At 47.4% G+C, this 25,898-nt stretch overlaps 1 protein-coding gene across 1 annotated transcript; it reads left to right on the plus strand.

Moving 5' to 3' along the window:
• The first annotated feature begins 9,964 nt into the window (after positions 1-9,964).
• Positions 9,965-24,740, plus strand: LOC137427943 (small ubiquitin-related modifier 3). Its single transcript, XM_068117787.2, has 4 exons — positions 9,965-10,129; positions 12,500-12,631; positions 23,897-23,968; positions 24,070-24,740. Exons 1-4 carry the CDS (start codon positions 10,109-10,111, stop codon positions 24,127-24,129), a joined length of 285 nt encoding a protein of 94 aa, XP_067973888.1. The 5' UTR covers positions 9,965-10,108; the 3' UTR covers positions 24,130-24,740.
• The last annotated feature ends 1,158 nt before the right edge of the window (positions 24,741-25,898 follow it).

A 25,898-nucleotide genomic window follows, 5' to 3' on the forward strand; every position in this document is an offset into this window, starting at 1 on the left:
AGACAGCTCTAATTTCCTGTTTGTCATTGAGGACCTCCATCCATTGTTGAGACAGCAGAAGCAGCATGTCCAGAGTAGAGTGACCTGGTTTGAAACCAAATTGATGATCAGAGATCAAGCCATTGGAGAAGAGGAAAGATTTCATATCCGAAGCAATGATGGATTCCATGACTTTGCTGATAATTGAGAGAAGGCTAATTGGTCTGTAGTTGCTAGGATCTGTTTTTGCACCTTTTTTGTGCAAAGCGGTGATGTTGGCTGATTTCCAAGCAGATGGCAGTTGACCTTGAGTAAAAGAGAGGGTGAAGAGAACAGAGAGAGGGAGTGAAAGAGCGGAAGAACAGGATTTTAGGACCCGTGGGCTGATGCCGTCAGGTCCAGTTGCAGAATCCGAGTCGAGGGTTGACAGAAACTTTTCCACCTTGTCAGGAGGAAAGGACACGGAGTCCAGGAGCAGCTGGGTATGACTGATTTGGTGCGTCAAAGCTTCGAAATTCTCAAGGGATCCAGCAAAATCTGGCTTTTCAACATAATACATACGTGTTCATTCACAACACCGGCTTCGCCGGCTAAAATACTTCAAGGCTAACCTCGTTCCCCGGGCCCACACGGGCCCTGGTTATCTTCAACGAAAATCGTCACCAAACACCGGAACCAATGAGATTCGAGCATTTGAAAAAATATTTCAAAAACCAAATCACTCCATGGAGGCCGCCATCTTGCGGATGCGGAAGTATGCATAAAAATTGAGAAAAAGTTCAATAGGAGTTTGTTTCACCCGTCTTTTTTTGATTCACAATCTTATGCACCTCTAATTTGTAATTAAAATACTTTAAGACCAACCTCGTTCCCCGGGCCCGCACGGGCCCTGGTTATCTTCAATGAAAATCGTTACCAATTACCGGAACCAATGAGATTCGAGCATTTGAACAAATATTTTTTAAAAGCTTATTACCGTTTGAGGCTGAAAACGGCGTCAAATATTCCAAAATTGACGAAGAATTATTTTTTAGAAATCTCGCGGCCGTAGGGGATAGTTTTTCACGGCCGGAAATATCCGAAGTTGAGACGGAATTCATCGAATTAATCAAGAAAGAAATTTTATAAATTTTAATCTCATCCAGAATGCAAATGGTGTCATTTTGAACTAGGTACAGTACCTACTACACCTACCTACTACCAACTACCTAACTTACTGATGGTGATGACTGATGCTATAGTGATGGGTAAAATAGCGGCAAGAGGCTTTGGGTTCGCCGGCTCATTGCGGCTTTGCAGTTGGGTAGTATTAAATATATATTTTTGTCTGGTTCCGGGTCCACAAGATAAATTATACATTTTTTCACTTCTATTGGTAAAAGGAGAAGTGTGTGTGTGTGTGTGTGTGTGCGTGTGTGTGTGTGTGTGTGTGTGTGTGCACATGTAGGCTATATGTGTGCTATACAATCAATATACACTGCCGCCCCTCGATAATTGCATTAACACGAAAAGGTAGGAACTCGGCACCTCTCATCCACTGATATTTCTCATATACGTTGTCCTAGATTTCTGTGAGTCCGATTTCCATCCAGGAACATTAAAATTATGGTTAACCATCCTGAGATTGCCACTCTTGTGTTGAAATGCTGAAAATTACGTTAAAAAGACGATTTGAATCACAGATTTTGCGTTAGTAACGGCAGGTTAATAGTAAGGGAAACATGAAAATCTGTTAACTAAATTGTTACCAAAAAATTTCTTCACCAATATGTTTGTAAAGGTGTGTAATAACATGTGTTAAAATGTTGAAGGTCAACTCCCGTGGGAAACCCAGAAAAAAAGCTGTTGAATTCGGGTACCGAAAAATTATTTTCGAGAATTTTTATTTTTTTAAATCGGCCCTTAAGTAACTTATGAGGGGTCAAATAAGGGTTTTTCATGATTCTGAGTTGATTGTTAACATTTATGTTTCACCACAGACACTCCTTTGTGGAAAAATAATTTCTAAATATATCTCATTTTCTACTTTGCAGGACATGGAGTCTAGCAATATGGATGAAGACGTTACTCCACCTGTGCTCAATTGCTTCATCTGTGCACGCTCGGATACACCAGCTGAAAGGCTCATACAGGCAACTCCAAAGGGATACTCAACTTTATTGAAACAAGCAGAAACTGTCGAAAATGTTACTGTTGTGGAACGTATGAAGGAGGCTCAAAAGGAAGGAAAACTGAGGTACCACCAGAAGTGTAAAAATGATCTGTACAACAACTTTGTTGCAACCACCAAGAAGTCAGCTCAAGCATCAAAGGCAGAGAAAGAGTCATCAAAGTTGAAGAGAAGACGCACTACTTGTGAGTTCAGTTCATCAACTGGCTGCAGTTCTAGAAGATCACAGTCAGTTGACCTCCTGTATAAGGATGTATGCATTCTTTGCAACCAACCAGCCCAGCTCTACAAAAATAATCCAGCACAAGCTAGAAAGAAATACAGAGTGCCAGATAATTTGACTGCAGATACACTGAAGGCAAGCTTGCTGAAGACAGCACGGAGTCGCGGGGATGACTGGGGCACTGAAGTCACTGGACGCCTGGAAGGGATCAACGACTTGGTAGCAGAAGAAACACTGTACCATTTGCGATGCAAACTTATGTTTGCGAGAGGTGACAGTTTGTCCAAGACTGATGAGGAAGGAAAAAGGAAGAGAGGACAGAGGAGTATTGATGAGGAGCGAGAGGCAGTTTTTATTGAATTCTGCGAATGGTTAGACTCAGAATTAGAGCATGGGGTAATGAACATGGACCAAGTCCATGAAAAGCTGCAGGAGTTTGATCAGTCACCAGAGAAGAGCCTTTCTTATTCAAAGCATTGGCTAAAGATAAAACTTCTAGAGAAATACGAAGACACCTTGTATTTCACAACACAGGAAAGAAGGGCAGATGTACTCTGTCTCAAAGATGGCACCGACAATATTCTGCGAGAGCATCATGCAAACTTGACCATGGAGATGAGAAGACTCAGATCATAAAGACGGCACTCAAGTTCATATCCAATGATATTGCCTTGATTGATTTAGGTCCAAAGTCATACCCCACCACACACAGTATGACTAACATCGATAGTCAGCTGACACTTGTTCCTGCAAGCCTTCAGATGTTCTTGAGACCGATTGTCAAGACAGACGAAAGAGTTGCCGTTTGGGGGCAGAATTTTATTAAGGCCTGTCGACCTCGGTCTGGAGTATTGCCACACCAAATGGGGCTTGCCATACAACTTGATCATAGATTTGGGTCAAAATGGATGCTCAACAAGTTCCACCGGCTGGGATACACTGAGTCTTACACGGAGACACAAAACTACAAATACTGCTTCCTTAATAGTAGGAGTGGAGATGATGTTCCAGATACTTCTGGCACTCTTGACACCATTGTGGAGGAAACCGATGAACAGATCAATGATGAGGTTGCGGTTGATGCTGCGCTTGAGGATCAATCAGTGATGACAGCCAAAGTGCCAGCCAGTGAAAGTGAATTGTCAAGTAATGATCAGGTGGTCTTTATGGAGGTTGGGGAAACAAACAATGCAGTCACTCAGTTTGTTGGAGACAATATAGATTTAAACATTGTCTCTATTCACGGAAACACTCCCTTTCACTCAATGGGTTGGATCGAAGTCACCTCTCCGGCACCACCTTTGCCAGATCCACAGACAACAGCAGCTTTCCCCCGGGTGAAGTTGAAGGCACTCGACAAAGCTAAGATCCTGAGAGGAACTGAAGTAAAGATTATTCCATTTACGAACAGGAAACAGATAGGAACGAACGCGATCATGTTTCTCCCCCTCGCTGAGCTTTCCTCCTCCCTGGCTCATGATCAGCCACTGCTCACTCCAGGTGACACACTCTGGGCAGCGGGGTGGGTGATCAAAGCCAACGATCCTGAGTTCCCACACTCCAACTGGAATGGCTGGATGAAGAGAATCCATGCTAATGATGCAAAGCAGAGCACACAGATCGAGTTCCTCCCAGTTATTGAAGGAGACCCTAATGACCTCAACACCATCTTCACCACTCTGAAAGAGTGCATACGGCGCGCTGGGGTCGCTATAGTGACCTTTGATCTTCCGATTTGGCTGAAGGCTGTGAATATAATAAAGCAGGCAAATCTACCCGTCATTCCAAGGTTGGGTGGTTTTCACCTGCTGAAGTCTTATCTTGGATCAATGGGTAACATCATGGAAGATTCTGGACTACTAGATGTGATCCAGTTGATCTATCCTGGAAGTACGACAGCCAACCACATCATGGATGGAGGATGTTTTGACAAGGCAATCCGTGTTCACCTCCTCATCGATGCAGCCATCTATCAACACATCATGAAACTTGCCTTCACTGAGGAGGAGCGTGGTGACATGAAGACCTTCATGGAGAAGGTGGCTGATGGGAAGATGGGAGCCAGACACTCAGACCCAGTAGTGCCAGTGTTTGAGCAAAGGTTTGAAGAAACCTTCAAACGACTCGCAAAAGGAGGAAGAACACCTGCACTTTGGGTGGAGTACCACCACATGGTAGATGTGATCAAGGTCTTTATCAGAACCGAGCGACTTGCAGACCACAATGGGCATCTGTCCTGCATTGTTACCAAGATGCTTCACATCTTTGCCGCTGCAGGCCATCATCAGTATGCCAAGGGCGCACGGCTGTACTGTCAACTCATGAAGGAACTAGAAACTTTGCCTGCTTACAAAGACACCTTAGAACGTCTCACTGCCCACGGGAACCACGTTGTCCATTACTCAAGTCATGAGTGGTCCGGCACATGGTGTGACATTTGCATTGAGCAGACATTAATGAAGGCAGCCAAGTCACAAGGTGGACTGAGCAGAGGAAGAATGAGAAACAGTTTTTCTGGCCACAAATGCTGGGTGCAGCTGCTGGCTTCCTTCTCAAGGAAGGCAGCGGCAGGAGTGATCAAACCAGAGACTCTACCTCCAACAGAGGGTGCAGCTGCACAACATTCACTCCGTGCCTACCTGCAGACCCGGGACTGGATCCTTCTACAGAGCATGTCTCTGAACCCCAGTGACTATGGATGGACAATAGGTGTGCATGGGTATGAGCCAGTTCCAACACTGGACCCCACGGCTCCTGAGGAGCTATTGCAGTTCACGAGCTGTAATTGTCATGGAGATTGCAGCAACCGGCGATGCAGCTGCAAGAAGAATGGGGTCACGTGCATCTCGGCCTGTGGAGTCTGTAATGGCATTACATGCAGAAACTGCAGTCATGATGTTGTTGAGTCTGAAGAAGACATAGACAATGACTGTTGAAACTTCTGACATTGTGAATGAGAAATAACTCTTGAGTATTATATATGTATGTGAAATAAAAGCTACTTTGTGTGTAAATGTAAAAGTGAAAATATAAATGTTAACAATCAACTCAGAATCATGAAAAACCCTTATTTGACCCCTCATAAGTTACTTAAGGGCCGATTAAAAAAAAAAAAAATTCTCGAAAATAATTTTTCGGTACCCGAATTCAACAGCTTTTTTTCTGGGTTTCCCACGGGAGTTGAACTTCAACATTTTAACACATGTTATTACACACCTTTACAAACATATTGGTGAAGAAATTTTTTGGTAACAATTTAGTTAACAGATTTGTGAAATATCTCATAAAATGCCCTTACTATAAAAGTGCCTGGTAGGTTAAAAGTGCCCATCAGGTTAAAAGTGCCCGGCAGGTGAGAAGTGCCCGGCAGGTTAGAAGTGCCCGGCAGGTTAAAAGTGTCTGGTAGGTTAAAAGTGCCCATCAGGTTAAAAGTGTCCGGCAGGTTAGAGGTTCCCTGTGAGCCAAACTGAGTCACTGAAAACTCACACACATTCTTCACGGAAGTCATGGACGGATTCAGATGAAATGTTGTGGACAGTTGGGTTGTCTGCCAAGGACAAATTGATTCGATTTTGGTGAAGATCCAGATCTGGATATGAGAATGCTATACCTTTTATCGCTGCGAATCTACCACTGAAGATGGATGGAGGTTGTGTGGTTCACTTTTGTTTGTTTGTCGTTTTGGCTGATAGTTAACTTGTGAAAATCGACTATTTTTCATGTATATTGGTTGGTTGCATGTGTTATTCTGTCTGTCTGTTTGTCTGTCTATCTGTCTGTTTGTCTGTCTGTCTGTTTATATGTCTGTCTGTTTATCTGTCTGTCTGTTTGTATGCCAATCAGCTACAGATCACAATATTTTAAACCAATCTTCACGAAACTTCACCAAATGGTGGAGTTTGTCATAAAGAAGAAGCCTATTCAAAAGGTCAACATCTGCCAAAGGTCAACAACTTAGGTGACATTTCTAAATTCCTCCATTTTTATCTGATAGACTCGAAATTTGAAGAGGATTTGCATATCAGGTCACTGACTTCAACCACCAATCATTTTTCAGGTTGAAAATAGGGCAAAAGGTCAACATAGGCCAAAGGTCAACAACTTAGGTGGCATTTCTAAATTCCTCCATTTTTATCCAAATGACTTAAAATTTGGTAGGATTAACCTGCCGGTCAACATAGGCCAAGCCACACTTTTAACCTGCTGGTCAACATAGGCCAAAAGGTCAACATAGGCTAAAGGTCAACAACTTAGATGGCATTTCTAAAATCCCCAGTTTTCATAGATTGACTTGAAATTTGTACAGGATTTGCACATCAGGTCAATGAATACAACCACCAATTAATTTTTAAGGATTTCGCAAGTATCGTGCTGTGCACGACATCTTTCTTGTTTGTTTGTCTGTCTGTTTGTTTCCAAAGGATCGCTGTTCAGATGTCACACTTGGGAAAGGAATTTCCATGGATGTCACTTAGGGGTGAAGTTCTGATCCAGTTTCGTTCATAACTGCCTTTCAGCACGATTTGGTATACTGGAACGACTTGTCCAAAGGAACAGCAACCGCCCAGGGTCGTACTACCGTTCAGACTTGGGAGTGTTAAAGTGGTGCCCAGAACCATCTTACACTCTCCGTGTCAGGATTGCTGGTCTTACTTTCTGTCTCACTCAAACTACAGCTACCGGCCTAGCTTCAATCTCTCTTTCTTACAAACAAACATCATCCACTTTTCTTCTCTTTTATTTAAGGTCTGGCCTGGATGAGGGCTATATATATAGGCCGTGCCTGGAGCCTTCAACATAAAAAATAAAAAATAAAATAAAAAACTCTCCCCCAACATGCCTGTGTTGGGGCCTGCAGTGTCGTGTGACGCACGGTGCCTCGCCTGCTAAAAAATATTTTCTTTTCCCCTTTTTCCAGCGATCTGGTTTCATTATATTAATATATTATTAAGGAGGGATTAATACAGTTATATTAATATACCGACAAAAATAAACAACGTCGAGTTAGTAAGACACTTGGCTTCCATGGTGGTACGGCACTCGCTACTCTGTGGGAACATCCCAGGAATTAAAAGGCAAAATAAATTAGAGGATTAAAGCAACAGGACAAGCACGATGTCCAAGAGGTATGCACACTCACTCTAATCCGTGAGTGAATCATAAAACATCCTGGTTATAAATTCCGACCCAGCCGACTTTTCCTTCTTTCCTGAAATACGACTTCTTCCTGGAAGTCCTAGCTGTGTCCATGTGCTTTTTTTAATCTCTCCCATCCCCCCACCTCCCTTCCCACGCCTCCTCCCCCCCAAGCCCTCTCCATCCCACAGATCTCCCGATGTCCCTGCTCTCAAATGTTGTACTTGTGTGCTTCCCCCTCTCTCCCCATCTTGTCTCCCGCTCCCTTTATTTTGTCTTATGCGTCCGTTTCGTTTTTTTCTCATTAATGTTAACTCTTACAAGAGCCTCAATCTTGCATACAAAAAAAACAAAAAAAAAAACAATAAAGGGTTAAACATCAGGGCTTCACAAGCAAGGTGATTCATTCATCAATGTGTGTGCCACCCCATTAAACTGGGCGTCACATCTGCCGAATTTTTGACGCCACCTCTATCCCCTCCTCCCTCTTCCCTCCCCATCCTCTCCCACCCCATTCCTCCCCCCTCCTCTTCCTCCCTCTTTCCCACTCCCATCCTTGGACTACCCCTCCCTCCTGGAGTGTACTGTATAGCAACATGTGGTGAGACTTCGCTCTCCCCCCATCCTTTCTCCTCCCCTCTCCCCCTCTTTTTCTTTCTCTCTCCCCCACGGCCCCACCTCTCTCTCTCTCTCTCTCTCTCTCTTTTTCCTTTGCTCTCACTTGCCCTCCTCACATCATCCTCCCTCCCTGAGTGAAAACAGAATAGTAACATGTGGTGAGGCTTTGCTCTCCTCTCCTCCTTTCTTCCTCCCCTCTCGCTCCCCCTTCCTGTCGGCTCCCACCCCTCTCTCTTTCCCCTACTCCTTTCTTATCCTCCTCCCTGCTCCCTTCCCTCCTCCTCCGTTTCCCCTGCCCTACTTCTCCAACCCCCCTTCCATTTCCCCACTCCCCTCCCCTTTCTCCCCTCCCCTCCTTGAGTGTACAGTATAGCGATATGTGGTGAGGCCTCGTTGTCCTCCTCCTCCTTTCTCCCTCCCCTCTCTCTTGCCCCTCCCCATTTCCCTCTATCCCCCACCCCTTTTCCCTCCCCTCTGCCTCTCACCCTCCCCTCTCTCTCCACCCTCCCCTCTCTCTCCACCCTCCCCCCTCTCTCCACCCTCCCCTCTGCCTCTCACCCTCCCCTCTCTCTCTCTCTCTCCGCCCTCCCCATCTCCTCTCCCCTCTCTCTCTCTCCCCCCTCTCTCTCTCTCTCTCTCTTCGCCCTCCCCTCTTCCTCTCACCTTCCCCTCTCTCTCCACCCTCCCCTCTCTCTCCACCCTCCCCTCTCTCTCTCTCTCTCCGCCCTCCCCATCTCCTCTCCCCCCCCTCTCTCTCTCTCTCTCTTCGCCCTCCCCTCTTCCTCTCACCTTCCCCTCTCTCTCCATCCTCCCCTCTCTCTCCACCCTCCCCTCTCTCTCTCTCTCTCCGCCCTCCCCATCTCCTCTCCCCCCCCTCTCTCTCTCTCTCTCTTCGCCCTCCCCTCTTCCTCTCACCTTCCCCTCTCTCTCCATCCTCCCCCCTCTCCCCCCCCTCCCCCTCTCCCCCCCTCCCCCTCTCCCCCCCCTCCCCCTCTCCCCCCTCCCCCTCTCCCCCCCCTCTCCCCCCCCCCCTCTCTCTCTCTCTCTTCGCCTTCCCCTCTTCCTCTCACCTCCCCCTCTCTCTCCACCCTCCTCTCTCTCCCCACCCTCCCCTCTCTCTCTCTCCGCCCTCCCCATCTCCTCTCCCCTCTCTCTCCCCCCCCTCTCTCTCTGTCTCTCTCTCTTCGCCCTCCCCTCTTCCTCTCACCTTCCCCTCTCTCTCCACCCTCCCCTCTCTCTCCACCCTCCCCTCTCTCTCCACCCTCCCCTCTGCCTCTCACCCTCCCCTCTCTCCTCCCTCCTCCCTTCATATTTCCGTCGAGAAGCGACTTCATGTGACCAGGCAACGCCGGTTACCTTTGCACTTTGCTAGTAATGATACAAAACAAGGAAATGTCCGCCTTTCTTCCACTATTGTGAACGTACAGCACTTTTTTCTCATTCTGAGCACTTTTTGAACGACCAGCGTGCGTTGAATTTAAATAAATTAATATTCGTTTCCTTATAAAGACCTTCAACACGTCGGAGGCCATCGGGCAAAGCCAGCGCTAGTATTGCCAACCTATGGTCGTGTGGTCGTGTACAGCGGACGTTCGAACTCGAACCAGCAACTACCGAGCCCGGTAAATATTTAAATAATGAGAGCGGAACCGGTAGGCAGGTGAGATACCGAGAAGTATTGGTCGACATTTGCGGGTTTCATGGCCGCCTCTTCCCCCATTCAAACTTCCTTAAGTCATAAAGAAACGTTCGCCGCTCTTCTTTGCTCATCGTTAATTTTCGATCTTCTCGCCAAATTGAGCGATGAACCTGAAGCGAGGCGAGAATCTCGCGCACGTGACACGCTGCAGCCAATGAGAGCGCGTCGGTGTTTATAAAAGGCCGCGCGCGCCACAGTCCGGTCAGGCTTCCTTCGCACAAAAGGCGCAATTCGTCCCCCTTTTTTTTGGGCCGCCCTTGGTTCACAACGTGCTCCCGCACCAATGGCCGACGAAAAGCCGAAGGTACGTTTTGTATGAGGTACATCGTCCCTTTGGTGAAGCATCTCGGCGCTAGTGACCGCGTTTCCTTTCCCGCCGTTTCTTCGCCGGGCGCCATTTCGCAACACGCGAGGTGAGGCCTCCCCTCATCTTCGGGCCGTTCGAGCGGCCACTCGCTTCTTTCGGCCGCCGTATGAAGAGTTCTAAGCATTTTTTGCCCCGAGACTATTCCGGGGTGAGCGCCTTGCGTCTCGGTCGAACCTGCGGCCTAGCACATTTACTAGGCCTAGGCCTGCTTGTGCACGATAGCTTCAGGCCTCTGTATGATAGCCAGCCACGGCGCCACGTACGTTGTGCCTGTAACAGAGAGTTCGGTTTAAACTGTTTCCATCTTTGAACGCCTGTTCTGTACATTCACTGTTTTACCCTCAAACTTGTACTTCAACTCGGAACCTTTTAACAAGTATTTGTTCCAAAACGTACAAAGTGAAAGTGTCCCTCGGTCGACTTGGCTGTCCTGCTCCCCTATTATTTAATAAATCCCTTTTTCAGACAAATGTTTTCAAATCTGTTAGCATTAGGCATGTTGGTAGTTTAACCTTTAACCTTATTTAAAATGGGAACACCTACCTGTCCGTCGGTATTCCCAAGCACATGGTCGGTACAAGTTAAAACGGCCGAACAATACCTGCAGACAAAACCTCCAGGTTGGTTCTTGTCTCTCGAAACATGTCGATTTTTTGATTGATTATTTATTTTGTACAACCGCATGCAGCCCATGGATTATTTGGATACCGTAGACGATAGACGTCGGTGTACTTTCAGATCGATTTCGAGGACTTCATTGGACGATGGACGAACGAACATGTACATGCCATGTACATGTACATGGTGTCTGACCTTTGGGTTTTCTACATCGACCGCCAGGGTTTTACATGGGAACACCCAGGCCCACCCAAATGAGTACAGGTGTTCCCCCTAGGAGAGTTATTGTAGATATTAAATAATTACCACGTGCTGATTGGTCACCCTATAGACCTGTATGGGATTTCTAACATCTGTGGGTACCTCTTGGCTATTGAGATCCTTGGATCCCAAATCTTTTCCCCATTTGAAAATATAGATTTTTTTTTTTTCTTTTCTTTCTTGAAAAGCCTGAAAATTATCCTAAATCACTTTTCCCAAATTTGACCCCATTTGAAATGGGTTCAGAATCCATTTCCTGTTTGATCTATTGTTCCCTGGATGACGTCAGCTGTGGATCCCGGTGTTCCCATTCCCCTTTGTTGCCCCATGAGATGAGATCCGCGAATTTAAACGACGTGAAATGCATGATGTTTCCATGTTCCTGTGCCGCTTTCAGTCGAACGTCGGCCATGGACAGCAAGTTCGTGAAGGACTTGGGCAAAAAAACCAAAAAAAAACCGGTGCGGCTGAATGATGGCGAATGTCACGGGTGGAAACGCATTTCTTCATTCTCCCTCAAACTCAATCTCTATTTTCATTCCAAACAGCATTTCAATCACAAATGAATACTGTACCATGAATGTTACAAACACTTGTGAGATAAACGACTATAGACGCCATTTTGACGTGATAGCCGAGAGACAAATGGATACGCGTACGGGTGGAATCGTACGGGTGGAATCTCAAAATCATAATTTTATTGAGGAATTTATGAAACCTCCCACCCACCTGCGGACATCCGCTCGGACCACAAAATGTTTGGGTGTTGTTTTGGGATGGACGGACATATAGATGTATAATTTTGTCTTCCTTCTGTGTCCTAAACTCTAGCCTGGAGTTGGCGTAGCGGTTAGGGTGTCGGCTTGGGATCCTGGGTTCGAATCCCGATCGATCACTGAATTACCACCAGGGGGGTTGACTCAGCCTGTCACCCCTCAGAGGTCGGCAAATTGAGTACCAGCTCACTGGTAATTCCCTGTGTGTCGCAAGAGGCGACTCGTAGGGTTGGCAGCAGGAAGGGCATCCGGCCATAAAACGTTGCTTAAAAAAGGGGACTACGGTACCCAAAAACGGCCAACCCCTGCTTTGCGGGGAAAAATGGCCTCTAAAGGTGGTTCTGTGTCCTAAATTCTAAAGGGTTCTTGCTGTTGCCAAATGATATGTTACTGTTGGAACCTGCTACCCATAAGTTGCCATTCCTGCTTCTTCCTCGATACCGGAGGAGGCTTTTAAAATTGGCACCTATGATTAAATTAACATTTTATTCTCCAAGTAAATACATTATTAGCTTTGCAATGATTACCATTTTTATTATTCTATGACAGTAGTGACCTGATGCCGACCCCTAAAACTAGGTTATGCTGCTTTTTCTTTGCACAACACGTGCATGCGTCTCCTTTTAGTAATGGATGAATGTGTCCCCCACAGGAGCAAGGTGTTAAAACCGAAAACGACCACATCAACCTGAAGGTGGCTGGCCAGGATGGCTCGGTGGTACAGTTCAAGATAAAGCGATATACACCTCTCAGCAAACTCATGAAGGCGTATTGTGAACGGCAGGTACGTTTGCATTCGACCAGACAGACCTGTGCTGTGCCCGATTTGGGTTGCAATTGTTGATTAAACCTTAATCAAAGGAAGACGCAAGGCGCCCCTCCCTTCATATCAGGGATCGTTTATCTATACGCAGCTATTACATACAACAACGCAACAACATGCATTTTAAGGCCATTTTCCCTGCTAGAGCCGGTGTTAGCCTTGCGGTCCCCATGACAATGTTCTCCATTTTGCCCTATTTTCTGCATCTCTCCTTGTTAACCCCCTTGCCGGCATTTCTTCTTCCACCATCTTTAGCCAAGTCTTTCTCGGTCTTCCCCGTCCTCTACTTCCTTCTACATTAATTTCCATCACTCTTCTCAACCAGTCACTTTCATCCTTCCTCAACACATGACCAAACCATCTCAACCTGTTCCTCTTCACAGCATCAATCACAGGCTCTATTCCCATCATCTTTCGCAATTCATCATTTGTCTTCCTCTCTCTCAACGATACTCCACACATCCGTCGAACCATTCGCATTTCCACCCTTTCCAACCTTCGTTGCTGCTCTACGTTCATTACCCATGCCTCGCTCCCATAAATCATAACACTTCTCACACATGCAGCATACACCTTTCCCTTCAGCTTCAACGACACTCCCCTCCTCATCAGCACGCCACTCAGTTCCCGAAACTTCTTCCATGCACATCTCACTCTAGCAACCGTTGCCGAGTCTGATCCACCTTCTCCATTCAGCATGTCTCCGAGGTAGCAAAATGTTTTCACACCTTCCAGCTTCACGCCGTGTCCAAGATCCAACTCAACATTTCCTCCATCTGCAGCTCCCTCTGTGCACACCTTACATTTGAATATAGCTGCCACTCTGGTTAATGACCCTCTCAGACCACTACATTTTTGATGAACCCACTCAGCGCACATTGTACATTGAATGGAATTCACTCCGACACCCTTCTTGCACACAGCACACGGCCACTTCCCAGTTCTTTCCACCTCACCACATGCTTTACCACTTGCCATCACCTTCGTCTTTCCGATATTCACCTTCAGACCTTTTGTCTCCATACATTCCTTCCACTTGTTCATCTTTTCCTTCAGTCCATCCATACTTTCCGCAATCAACACCAGATCATCTGCATACAACAACTCCCATGGTAAACCCTCCTTTACGTTCTGAGCCAGCACCTCCATCACAGCTACAAATAGTAGTGGACTTAGTACCGACCCCTGATGCACTCCCACCTTCACCTCACTCACCACTGTTCCCGTACTTCGTCCTTACAGTTGTGCGTGCTTTTTTGTGCATTGCCATCACTACTCTGATCAACCATTCCTCCACTCCTAACTTCCTCATTGCCCATGTCAATACTTTGTGTGGAACCCTATCGAATGCTTTCTCCCGATCAACAAACCCAAGAAACAACTTCATCCACTTCTCCATGTACTTCTCCTGCAACTGCCTCACAATAAAAAGCGCGTCTGTCGTTCCTCTTCCTGGCATAAATCCAAACTGAATTTCGTCGATCTTCACTTTCTTCCTTATCCTCCTCTCCAACACCCTTTCCAATACCTTCATTCCATGCTCCAATAACTTTATCGCTCGGTACGAGCCACACTGCAGAGGGTCACCTTTCCCCTTGTATAGAGGGACGAGGGTACTCAGTTCCCAATCCACTGGCATGCGGCCTTCTTTCACCGCCAGATTACAGATCTCTGTCATTCTCTTCACACCCCAACTTCCTGCTGCCTTCAACATATCTCCCACAACTCCCGTCGGCCCTCTCGCTTTTCTACTCTTCATTGCTTTTATCGCTTCCTCAACTTCCTTCTCAGTTATCTTCTCTGCCGGTCCTAAAACTGGGTTACTCTCGATGTTGCCATCCCATTCATTCTCTGTATTCAACAGCATTTCCATATATCTTTTCCATCTTACGTTAATTCCATCTGGGTCCACAACGATTTGTCCCACTTCATCCTTCAAGCAACTCGCCCCCATCACATCACACCTCTTTCGCTATCTGCTTTGCAATCCTGAATACTGCTCTGTGACCCTCTTCCGAATCCAAGCGTTCTCCGAACATTTTCCGACTTGCCTCCTGCGCCTTTGCTACCTCTTTCTTTGTAGCCTTCTTGGCTGCCTTATAACTTTCATGCTCTGCTGTTTCTGCTCCTGTACCCTTCGCCTTCTGCCACTCCTTGAACTTCTTCCTCTTCTCGTCAATCCTCTTTCCAACTTCATCATCCCACCACCATGTTTCCGAGTGCCTCGGTGGTCCTTTTGTCCATCCACATACCTCGCCAACGGCTCCCAACAGACTAGCTTTCATTGACATCCAACCACTTTCAAGCTCAACCACATCATCCCTTTACCCTACTCAGCCTCTCTTTTAATGCCTCCCTTACTGTCACCTCTTTCAACCTCCACACCTTCATTCTCGGTTGCTACTTCACCCGCCGAGCTCTCCTCGCACCTTTCACCCTTATGTCGCAGACAAACAAGTGGTTCTGTGAAACAGCCTCCTCCCCCGGGATCACCCTTGTGTCCCGGAGGTGCCCCCTATCTCGCCTACGCACCATCAGGTAGTTAACTGTTGTCGTCAACCCACCTGACGTGTATGCAACAAGCTTATTATCCTCTTTCTGGAACTGAGTATTACAAATCAACAAATCAGCTCAATCAGCAAACTCCAAAATCCTTTCACCTTCTCCATTTCTCAAACCATATCCGTAACTCCCATGAACTCCCTCAAAACCGTCCATACTCCTTCCCACATGTACATTTAGGTCTCCTCCCACCACAACAACTTCCTCATCTTTCACGTTTTCCATCAAGTTCTCGATCGCACACCAGAACTTGTCCTCTTCATCGCTCCGACCAACCTGCGGAGCATATCCCGAGATGACGTTCACCAAGAGCTTTCCAATCATCATTTTCACCCTCATCAACCTATCACTCACTCTAGTCACACTCACCACACTGTCTTCAAACTCCTCAGAAAACAGGACACCAACACCATTCACGCCCTCCGGGCACCCTTGCCACACAAACTTGTATTTCTGTCCCTGCCTACCCTTCACCATTCTCACACCACTTCCCTTCCATCTCATCTCTTGCATACAACATATGTCCACTCTTCTTCTGACCAATACTTCCACCACTTCTCCTGATCTCCCTGTCATTGTCCCTACATTCCATGTCCCAAACGTCAGAAACCGATCTCCACTTCGGGCTGCACCCTGCCCATATGTAGTTGTAATTGTCATGGTTCTCTTTTTGAGGCAATGTTTTTATGGCCGGATGCCCTTCCTGACGCCAACCCTCTTAGTCGTCTCTTACGCCACACAGGGATACGGTGTACCTATTCTAATCCAGGGTACACACTGGGAAACGTTTAAAACATAGAAATTCTGGGGGGGATGAGGGGGGTGGGCATGACGGCTGCGGGGGCCCAGTCAGCACCACGCCACGTTTGTCCGTTCAGCACCACCATGGCCCGGTCGGCCTAGAGCCTGGCGCGAAGTCCAAGGACATGAGCACGTCATCTGAAAACAGCTCCGGTTGGTGCAAACCACTCGGTCAATGGCGCGAACCAGGTATCACAAGGGCACTGAAAATACGTTTCTCGGCTTCCACTGGACGAAATTGGCTGCAAATTTCATAAGTAAATGCTTTGTAAGTTGAGGTAATATGTTCCAAATTTCAGCAACGTCTGTTTCTGCATTCTTGAGTTTTATTTATACACAACAACAACAACAACAGGCCATTTTCCCTGCTAGAGTGGGGGTTAGCCTTGCAGGCCCTATGACAATCTTCTCCGTTTTCCCCTATTTTCTGCATCTCCCCTTGTTTAACCCCCTTGTCTGCATTTCTTCTTCCACCACCTTCAGCCAAGTCTTCCCCTTCCTCTACTTCCTTCCACATTCATTTCCATCACTCTTCTCAACCAGTCCTCAATACCAAACCATCTCAACCTGTTTCTCTGCACAGCATCCATCACAGGCTCTATTCACATCATTTTTCGCAATTCATTATTTGTCTTCCTCTCTCTCTCTCAACGATACTCCGCACATCCACCAAACCATTCGCATTTCCACCCTTTTCAGCCTTCGTTGCTGCTCTACGTTCATTACCCATGCCTCGCTCCCATAAATCATAACACTTCTCACACATGCAGCATACACCTTTCCCTTCAGCTTCAACGACACTCCCCTCCTCATCAGCACGCCACTCAGTTCCGGAAACTTCTTCCATGCACATCTCACTCCAGCAACGGTTGCCGAGTTTGATCCACCTTCTCCATTCAGCATGTCTACTAGGTAGCAAAATGTTTTCACGCCGTCCAGCTTCACGCCGTCTCCAAGATCCAACTCAACATTTCCTCCATCTGCAGCTCCCTCTGTGCACACCTTACATTTGAATGTAGCTGCCACATTGGTTAATGACCCTCTCAGACCACTACATTTTTAATGAACCCACTCAGCGCACATTGTACATTGAATGGAGTTCACTCCGACACTATTCCTGCACACAGCACACGGCCACTTCCCAATTCTTTCCACCTCACCACATGCTTTACCACTTACCATCACCTTCGTTTTTCTGATATTCACCTTCAGACCTTTTGTCTCAATACATTCCTTCCACTTGTTCATCTTCTCCTTCAGTCCATCCATACTTTCTGCAATCAACACCAGATCATCTGCATACAACAACTCCCACGTAAACCCTCCTTTACATTCCGAGCCAGCACCTCCATCACAGCTACAAATAGTAGTGGACTTGGTACCGACCCCTGATGCACTCCCACCTTCACCTCAAACTCACCACTGTTCCCGTCCTTCGTCCTTACAGCTGTGCGTGCTCTCTCATACATTGCCATCACTACTCTGATCAACCATTCCTCGACTCTGACTTTCCTCAATGCCCATGCCACTACTTCGCGTGGAACCCTATCGAATGCTTTCTCCAGATCAACAAACCCAAGAAACAACTTCTTCCTCTTCTCCATGTACTTCTGCAACTTCTTCCATGCAACTCCATCAACTTCTTCAAACTCGAGTTTTATTTATAAAACCCTCGATTACGTTTGTGTCCGTCCGCCCAAAATGTGTTGGCGCTCATATCTCAAGGAATATACATTGAAACTAGCTGAAACTTGGACTATACATTGGCCAGTCGGTCTAGTTGATGGCTTTCAAAACAAATTCCACCTAAGTTCTATTGTTTTTGCTTTAAAAGAAAATATATGAGGGTTGCCCAAAAAGTTTTGCAACCCAATTTTTATTGCAAGTAATTTATTATCGAATTATTTTAACATCCTCATCGGATAACCAGATGTATTTATTACACTTTTCTACATGATCTCCATGAACCTCAACAGCCTTGCGCCAGCAAGAAACAAGAGCATGTATCCCATTCTTGTACCAGTCTGAATCCTGCACTCGCAGCCACTTCTTCACTTCTTCAATAACCTCGTCATCACTCCCAAACCTTTTTCCACGGATGGCATCTTTGAGGGCTCCAAAGAGGTGGAAATCTGAGGGAGGAAGATCTGGGGGTAGGGTGGGTGGGGAAGAACAGTCCATCCGAGTTTTGTGATTGCTTCTTGTCTTTTCAAACTTGTGTGTGGTGCCGGTGAGCTCGTATATGGTCATGCCTTTATATAAGGGTATGTGCCATAGTGGAGAAAAGAATGGACATTCCATAGCTTATAGAAAATGTCGAACAATAGAAAATAAGGGGCATTCAAAAAATCTCGTGTGCATGCTGGACTACCCTTGTGTTCTTAGGAGGAACTAAATAATGTTCGAGAAAAGTTAATATAAAGGGGCACCCTACATCTGGGTGCCCGGGGACACCTGTGGTAGTACTTCTTCATGCAGGTGTATGAATCAAATCGATGCCCCTTTATATGACCTTTTCTAGAGCATTAATTCGTTCCTCCTCAGAACACAAGGGTAGTCCAGCATGTACACGAGATTTTTTTGAATGCCCCTTATTAGTCACCGACCGGTGTTCACCGGAGGGGACTATAGGTTTGCACTCAGTCCTTCCGTCTGTCGGTCGGTCGGTCAGTCTGTCAGTCTGTCCGTCATGCAAAGAACAGTTTTCCAGAACTTTTTTTCTTAACTCTTAATGCTAATGATTCAAACTTGACACATGGTTTCCTCATGATAAGTTACAGATCAAGTTCGAACTTCACGACGTTTCGGTCATTTTTGATGAAGTTATGGCACTTTGAACTTTGGTAATTTCCCCAACAGTTTTCTGGACAACAGACTGCCGTTAGGGGACATGTTTTGCAGGGCAATACTCAGAATGCTTGTTTTCTATTGTTTGGCATTTTTACAAGCTATGGAATGTCCATTCTTTTCTATGCTTTGCCCCATGCCACATACCCTTATATAATGGGACCTTTTCTATGCCCTGGGCATTTTTCACAAGAATGTCCCTTCTTTTCTATAGTTTGCCACCTGGCACATCCAATGTAAAGGGACCTTAAAGTCCAATGCCTTATCCATTAGGCAATTGGGCAAGCATGTTGGAATATATATATTAAATGTTTTAAAGGGGTATAAAGTGTGTATTTATGTGTATTTGTATGTACAATATACCAGTAGAAGCTGAGAAACGAATTTTCAGTACCCATGTTAAAGTTGCATACAGAGAAACGATCCCACATAAAGGGAGGGGCGCTTTGGGTCTTCCTTTGATTTCGTATTTTACGCTGCACATTGTGTGCGGTGCGAGAAGCATATTGTTACGGGTGACGGGGATGAGGACTATAGTCTCACGTCACTCGTGACTGTGTTAGAGGGTGACTAATGTCAGTGACCCTAGGTCCTATCCCGAGCCTGCTGGGCCATTTTTTTGGAAGCTTGAAGTTGTGGTTGAGCGTAAGGAGTAGAGGGTCGGGACTGCCACGCTGGCCCCACAACCGTAACAATATCATTGCCAGTTGTAAAGTTAGGCAACCGCGCTGATACCTCTGCCACCAAAGGTGGATGGGAGTTGTTTTCACCTTTGTCTGTTTGTCCTTTCCTTGCTGTTTGTCTATGGCTTCCCATTTGTCTGTGGCTTGTCTGTCGTTGATTTGTTGCTTGCCGCCCTTTGGTTGACGCGGTGCTTGCCGCCCTTTGGTTGACGCGGTGCTTGCCGCCCTTTGGTTGACGTGGTGCTTGCCGCCCTTTGGTTGACGCGGTGCTTGCCGCCCTTTGGTTGACGCGGTGCTTGCCGCCCTTTGGTTGACGCGGTGCTTGCCGCCCTTTGGTTGACGCGGTGCTTGCCGCCCTTTGGTTGACGCGGTGCTTGCCGCCCTTTGGTTGACGCGGTGCTTGCCGCCCTTTGGTTGACGCGGTGCTTGCCGCCCTTCGGTTGACGCGGTGCTTGCCGCCCTTCGGTTGACGCGGTGCTTTCCGCCCTTCGGTTGACGCGGTGCTTTCCGCCCTTCGGTTGACGCGGTGCTTGCCGCCCTTCGGTTGACGCGGTGCTTTCCGCCCTTCGGTTGACGCGGTGCTTTCCGCCCTTCGGTTGACGCGGTGCTTTCCGCCCTTCGGTTGACGCGGTGCTTTCCGCCCTTCGGTTGACGCGGTGCTTTCCGCCCTTCGGTTGACGCGGTGCTTGCCGCCCGTCCCCCGACGCGGTGCTTGCCGCCCGTCCCCCGACGCGGTGCTTGCCGCCCGTCCCCCGACGCGGTGCTTGCCGCCCGTCCCCCGACGCGGTGCTTGCCGCCCGTCCCCCGACGCGGTGCTTGCCGCCCGTCCCCCGACGCGGTGCTTGCCGCCCGTCCCCCGACGCGGTGCTTGCCGCCCGTCCCCCGACGCGGTGCTTGCCGCCCGTCCCCCGACGCGGTGCTTGCCGCCCGTCCCCCGACGCGGTGCTTGCCGCCCGTCCCCCGACGCGGTGCTTGCCGCCCGTCCCCCGACGCGGTGCTTGCCGCCCGTCCCCCGACGCGGTGCTTGCCGCCCGTCCCCCGACGCGGTGCTTGCCGCCCGTCCCCCGACGCGGTGCTTGCCGCCCGTCCCCCGACGCGGTGCTTGCCGCCCGTCCCCCGACGCGGTGCTTGCCGCCCGTCCCCCGACGCGGTGCTTGCCGCCCGTCCCCCGACGCGGTGCTTGCCGCCCGTCCCCCGACGCGGTGCTTGCCGCCCGTCCCCCGACGCGGTGCTTGCCGCCCGTCCCCCGACGCGGTGCTTGCCGCCCGTCCCCCGACGCGGTGCTTGCCGCCCGTCCCCCGACGCGGTGCTTGCCGCCCGTCCCCCGACGCGGTGCTTGCCGCCCGTCCCCCGACGCGGTGCTTGCCGCCCGTCCCCCGACGCGGTGCTTGCCGCCCGTCCCCCGACGCGGTGCTTGCCGCCCGTCCCCCGACGCGGTGCTTGCCGCCCGTCCCCCGACGCGGTGCTTGCCGCCCGTCCCCCGACGCGGTGCTTGCCGCCCGTCCCCCGCTTGTCCGGGATCGAAAGGGTCATTCTCATGGGATCTGGAGGGTCATTCTCATGGGATCTGGAGGGTCATTCTCATGGGATCTGGAGGGTCATTCTCATGGGATCTGGAGGGTCATTCTCATGGGATCTGGAGGGTCATTCTCATGGGATCTGGAGGGTCATTCTCATGGGATCTGGAGGGTCATTCTCATGGGATCTGGAGGGTCATTCTAATGGGATCTGGAGGGTCATTCTAATGGGATCTGGAGGGTCATTCTAATGGGATCTGGAGGGTCATTCTAATGGGATCTGGAGGGTCATTCTAATGGGATCTGGAGGGTCATTCTAATGGGATCTGGAGGGTCATTCTAATGGGATCTGGAGGGTCATTCTAATGGGATCTGGAGGGTCATTCTAATGGGATCTGGAGGGTCATTCTAATGGGATCTGGAGGGTCATTCTAATGGGATCTGGAGGGTCATTCTAATGGGATCTGGAGGGTCATTCTAATGGGATCTGGAGGGTCATTCTAATGGGATCTGGAGGGTCATTCTAATGGGATCTAGAGGGTCATTCTAATGGGATCTAGAGGGTCATTCTAATGGGATCTAGAGGGTCATTCTAATGGGATCTAGAGGGTCATTCTAATGGGATCTAGAGGGTCATTCTAATGGGATCTAGAGGGTCATTCTAATGGGATCTAGAGGGTCATTCTAATGGGATCTAGAGGGTCATTCTAATGGGATCTCGAGGGGCATTCTAATGGGATCTAGAGGGTCATTCTAATGGGATCTAGAGGGTCATTCTAATGGGATCTAGAGGGTCATTCTAATGGGATCTAGAGGGTCATTCTAATGGGATCTAGAGGGTCATTCTAATGGGATCTAGAGGGTCATTCTAATGGGATCTAGAGGGTCATTCTAATGGGATCTAGAGGGTCATTCTAATGGGATCTAGAGGGTCATTCTAATGGGATCTAGAGGGTCATTCTAATGGGATCTAGAGGGTCATTCTAATGGGATCTAGAGGGTCATTCTAATGGGATCTAGAGGGTCATTCTAATGGGATCTAGAGGGTCATTCTAATGGGATCTAGAGGGTCATTCTAATGGGATCTAGAGGGTCATTCTAATGGGATCTAGAGGGTCATTCTAATGGGATCTAGAGGTTTATTTCTAGTGGGATATAAGGGGTAATTCTAATGGGTGCTAAAGGGCAAATCTAATGGGTTCTAAAGGGTTTCGTTCATTTCTAGGCTTTGCCTATTTCATATGAAAAATGCCAAACTGAACCGCTTCCTTCGGACACGAGTGCGATTTTGTTGCTCTGTCTGCCTGTCAAACTTGAAAATAATTCCAAACAGTAAACTTTGTTTTTAGGATGTCATAACGAACACAAACAATAGGCACGAATACAATTTAATTGTATACTGTGCAGGGTAAGATGTTTGAACTCTTGTACCCCTCACCATCGGAGAAGGTATTACATTTGGGTTTGTCTGCACGGAATGTGAGTATGTGTATCAATTACAAGTTTTAGACCCCTTTAGACAATTCCGACCCTTTAGTTTAAGACTTTAAATTCCACCCTTTAGACTTATTCGACATTTTCAGATCCTTTAGACCCATTTTCAAACCTTTCAATCTTTATACTATTTAACCGTTACATATTTACCACTCGACCATTTCATTTGCAATTGATGACCTTTCAATTGGTACATCCTTCCATTTATTTGCCAACAAAAAAAAAAATACGCCACAAAACAAGTCTTAGTGTGGGTCTGCAATCTGATTACTCTATTACCTCCAACACCAAAGGTTTCATGCCTGCCTGTCTGTTTACAAACACGATATCTTAGTTATAGAGTATAGACCGATTCAGGCAAAAGTTGATGGATGAGTTGGTTACAGGAACAAGCCGATTGGATTTTGGTTTAGGTCCGAATCCAGATCCGGCCGATCAGTGGGGTACAAAACATAAACTGTTCAGCCGGGCGAAGGAATGCTCCCTACCGAGTGCTGAGTGCCTTTCTCGTGTTTGGCCTTGTTTTTGTCTGTTTGTGAGCAAGATATCTCAAAGTTCAGGACAGATTCAGACAAAACTTGGTGTACCGGTTGGGAGTGTAAAAAAAAAAAAAACCCACCTTTAGAGGCCATTTTTCCCCGCAAAGCGGGGGTTGGCCTTTTTCGGGAACCGTGGTTGTTGTTGTTTTTTGGTCCCCTTTTTGAAGCAATGTTTTACGGCCTGATGCCCTTCCTGACGCCAACCCTTTTTGCCGCCTTTAACGACAAACAGGGAATTACCAGTGAACTGGTACTCAATTAGCCGACCTCGGAAGGATGACAGGCTGAGTCAACCCCTCTGGCGTTAATTCAGTGATCGACCGGGATTCGAACCCAGGATCCTAGGATCCTAAGCCGGCACCCTGACGAGGACAATTTGATATTGGTGAAGGTCTGGATCTGGATCAGTTTTTAAAGCACTAATTCTTCACCATTGAGAAAGGGCCCAAAAAACGACATGTCGCACTATATCTCAACATTTTGGATTGGTTATGGCAAAACCAGGTGGGTGAGTTGGGTCGGTGACAAGAACAATCCGATTTGATTTTGGTTCAGGTCCGAATCCAGATCCGGCCCATCGGTGGGATACAAAACCTAAACTGTTCAGCCTGGAGGAGGGAGGTATGCGCTCTGCCGAGTACCGTTCTAGTTTTGGTCGTGTGCACGATGCTCATTTTAATCGCTCGCAAAATTTTGGATGCCCTGGCCAACATTGGCATATTGTTCATTAATTTAATGTATGGATTTGTCAATGCTGTTCGTTCGTTCATGTTTATTTTTTAGGGTTTGCAGATCCGCCAGATTCGCTTTCGGTTCGACGGGCAGCCCATCAACGAGAATGACACGCCCGCCCAGGTGAGAATGTTGTGTCTCGAAGTACTGCGAGGTGTGCATTCCGCGCATTCCACAAATGCTTTGCAGCCGTTGGTTGATGGTTTCTCTCTTTCTCTCAATAGTTGGAAATGGAAGACGAAGACACAATCGATGTGTTTCAGCAGCAAACGGGTGGCTGCTGAAAGAACGACCGCCCCATGCTCAACCCACCTCTTCCTGACCATCTCTGGCCTTCCTTTTATTTTTCATCTTTTTCTCTTGACTGTTTGTCACACCCTTCATCTCCGGAGCCACAGCCGTCACTCGGGTTCCAGCTCCGAGCACGTATGTCCTACTACGTACTCGTGTTTTTACCATTGTAGCTTTGCTTGTACAAATACTTCCTGCTGCGCACCGCCCCAGTTTGCCTCGCCGAACGGAATCCACCCATTTTTTGTTGTTCGTCCAACTCGAGTTCAAGTTGTTAGCCTGGACAGCTGGCTGCTAAATTTTTAGCCAGGTTTGACCTTCCTTGTATCGAAATGATAGCATTCAATCTCCGGATGCAAACTGAATGACTCGCTTTAATCTGGTTCTTCGTGTTCCTTTATTATTATTATTTCGCATTGCCAGCTCTTCCCTAAATTGTCCTCGGAATCCTCACCTCTGTAAATGTAAACTATAAGCAGTGTGGGAGGCCCAGTTATTTTCCTGCCCATGTGTGCTGTAACTGATGTGCAGGCTTTCCTGTGGTTTTGTCCATTATTAGCTTTTGTTGTTTACTTTGTTGTTAAATAAAACCATTGAAAACCCATCGCTATCACCTGCTTGTGCTCACAAGGCGATCACTTCCATGCAGTACTGCCGTGCAGTACAGAGACTGAAATGGGTGGGCGAGGTGTACAATGATTGATTAATTGCATAATTAAAATCGATAAACAACTCATAAAATATTTTCTTAACCAGTTGGTTAATAGCATACCTAAACTAGAGTCCCTGTATAAAGAGAGTTGCGCCATGCGCTGACCCGAGATTTCTGGTCACGTGATTTCGTGGCGCCATTTTGTGTCTAACTTCACCGTGCGTGAACGTCAGCTTGGTACGGGAATGTTGTTTATTGCCAAACAAAATGACTGGTTGCTCTGCTTTTGGTTGTTCAAACCAATCTGGGAAATATAAGATGTATAGATTTCCAAGTGATAAAGTCAGAAGACAAATTTGGGAAGCGAAAGTCAGACGAAAGAGCTGGAAAGCGATCGACTCCTCGAGACTCTGCCAGGTAGGCCCACGCCGCTTGATGATCGATGTTCAAAAGCAATTCTATCTGCTCGGTTTTTTTTGGGTTGTCTGTCCGTTGAAACCCCTTTTAAAGGGAAGTGATTTGTGTTTGTTTATAATCTTCAAGGAGCTGACCAAAAATGCATTTCCGTGGGAAGAACCCTGCTCAATTTTTTTCGGGTAGTCCTAGCGGACCGCATATTATCATTGATTGCTGAAATGTCCCGGTACAGTGACATTGCCTGGTCTGCGGTTGGGTAGTCTGCGGGCAATGTCACTGTACTTTTTCAGGGGGAATTAATTTTGATTTTATAGGGGTGGGAAAACCCATGGTCCGTTTTGTTTTCAGTTGTCTGTCCGTCCATTCAAAACTTATTCCGAGGCAAGTTATTTTTTTTGTTTAAAATCTTTAGCCTAATCGGCAATCATAAAAGCAATTTTAGGGGGGGGCCTGCTCAATTTTTTTGCGGGTTGTGCAGCCATCCATACGTCCAAAATTTGACGAGTTATTGTTTGCTTTGTACAGTGCTCATGCGTCTTGTGGCATATTTGCTCAAATATTTCCCACCCCGGGATTTATGGCCAAATTGTAGTGATGGAAGATTTTGCACATTGGACAATCCCTATATATTTAACCTGGTGACAGCTATCGTTCCCAAAACATACAATATTTCTAGGTGATTAATGCAGTAAA

This window comes from Myxine glutinosa, chromosome 5, assembly GCF_964187855.1.
Source record: "Myxine glutinosa chromosome 5, kmMyxGlut1.1, whole genome shotgun sequence".
In the NCBI taxonomy this organism is placed as follows: Eukaryota; Metazoa; Chordata; class Myxini; order Myxiniformes; family Myxinidae; genus Myxine; species Myxine glutinosa.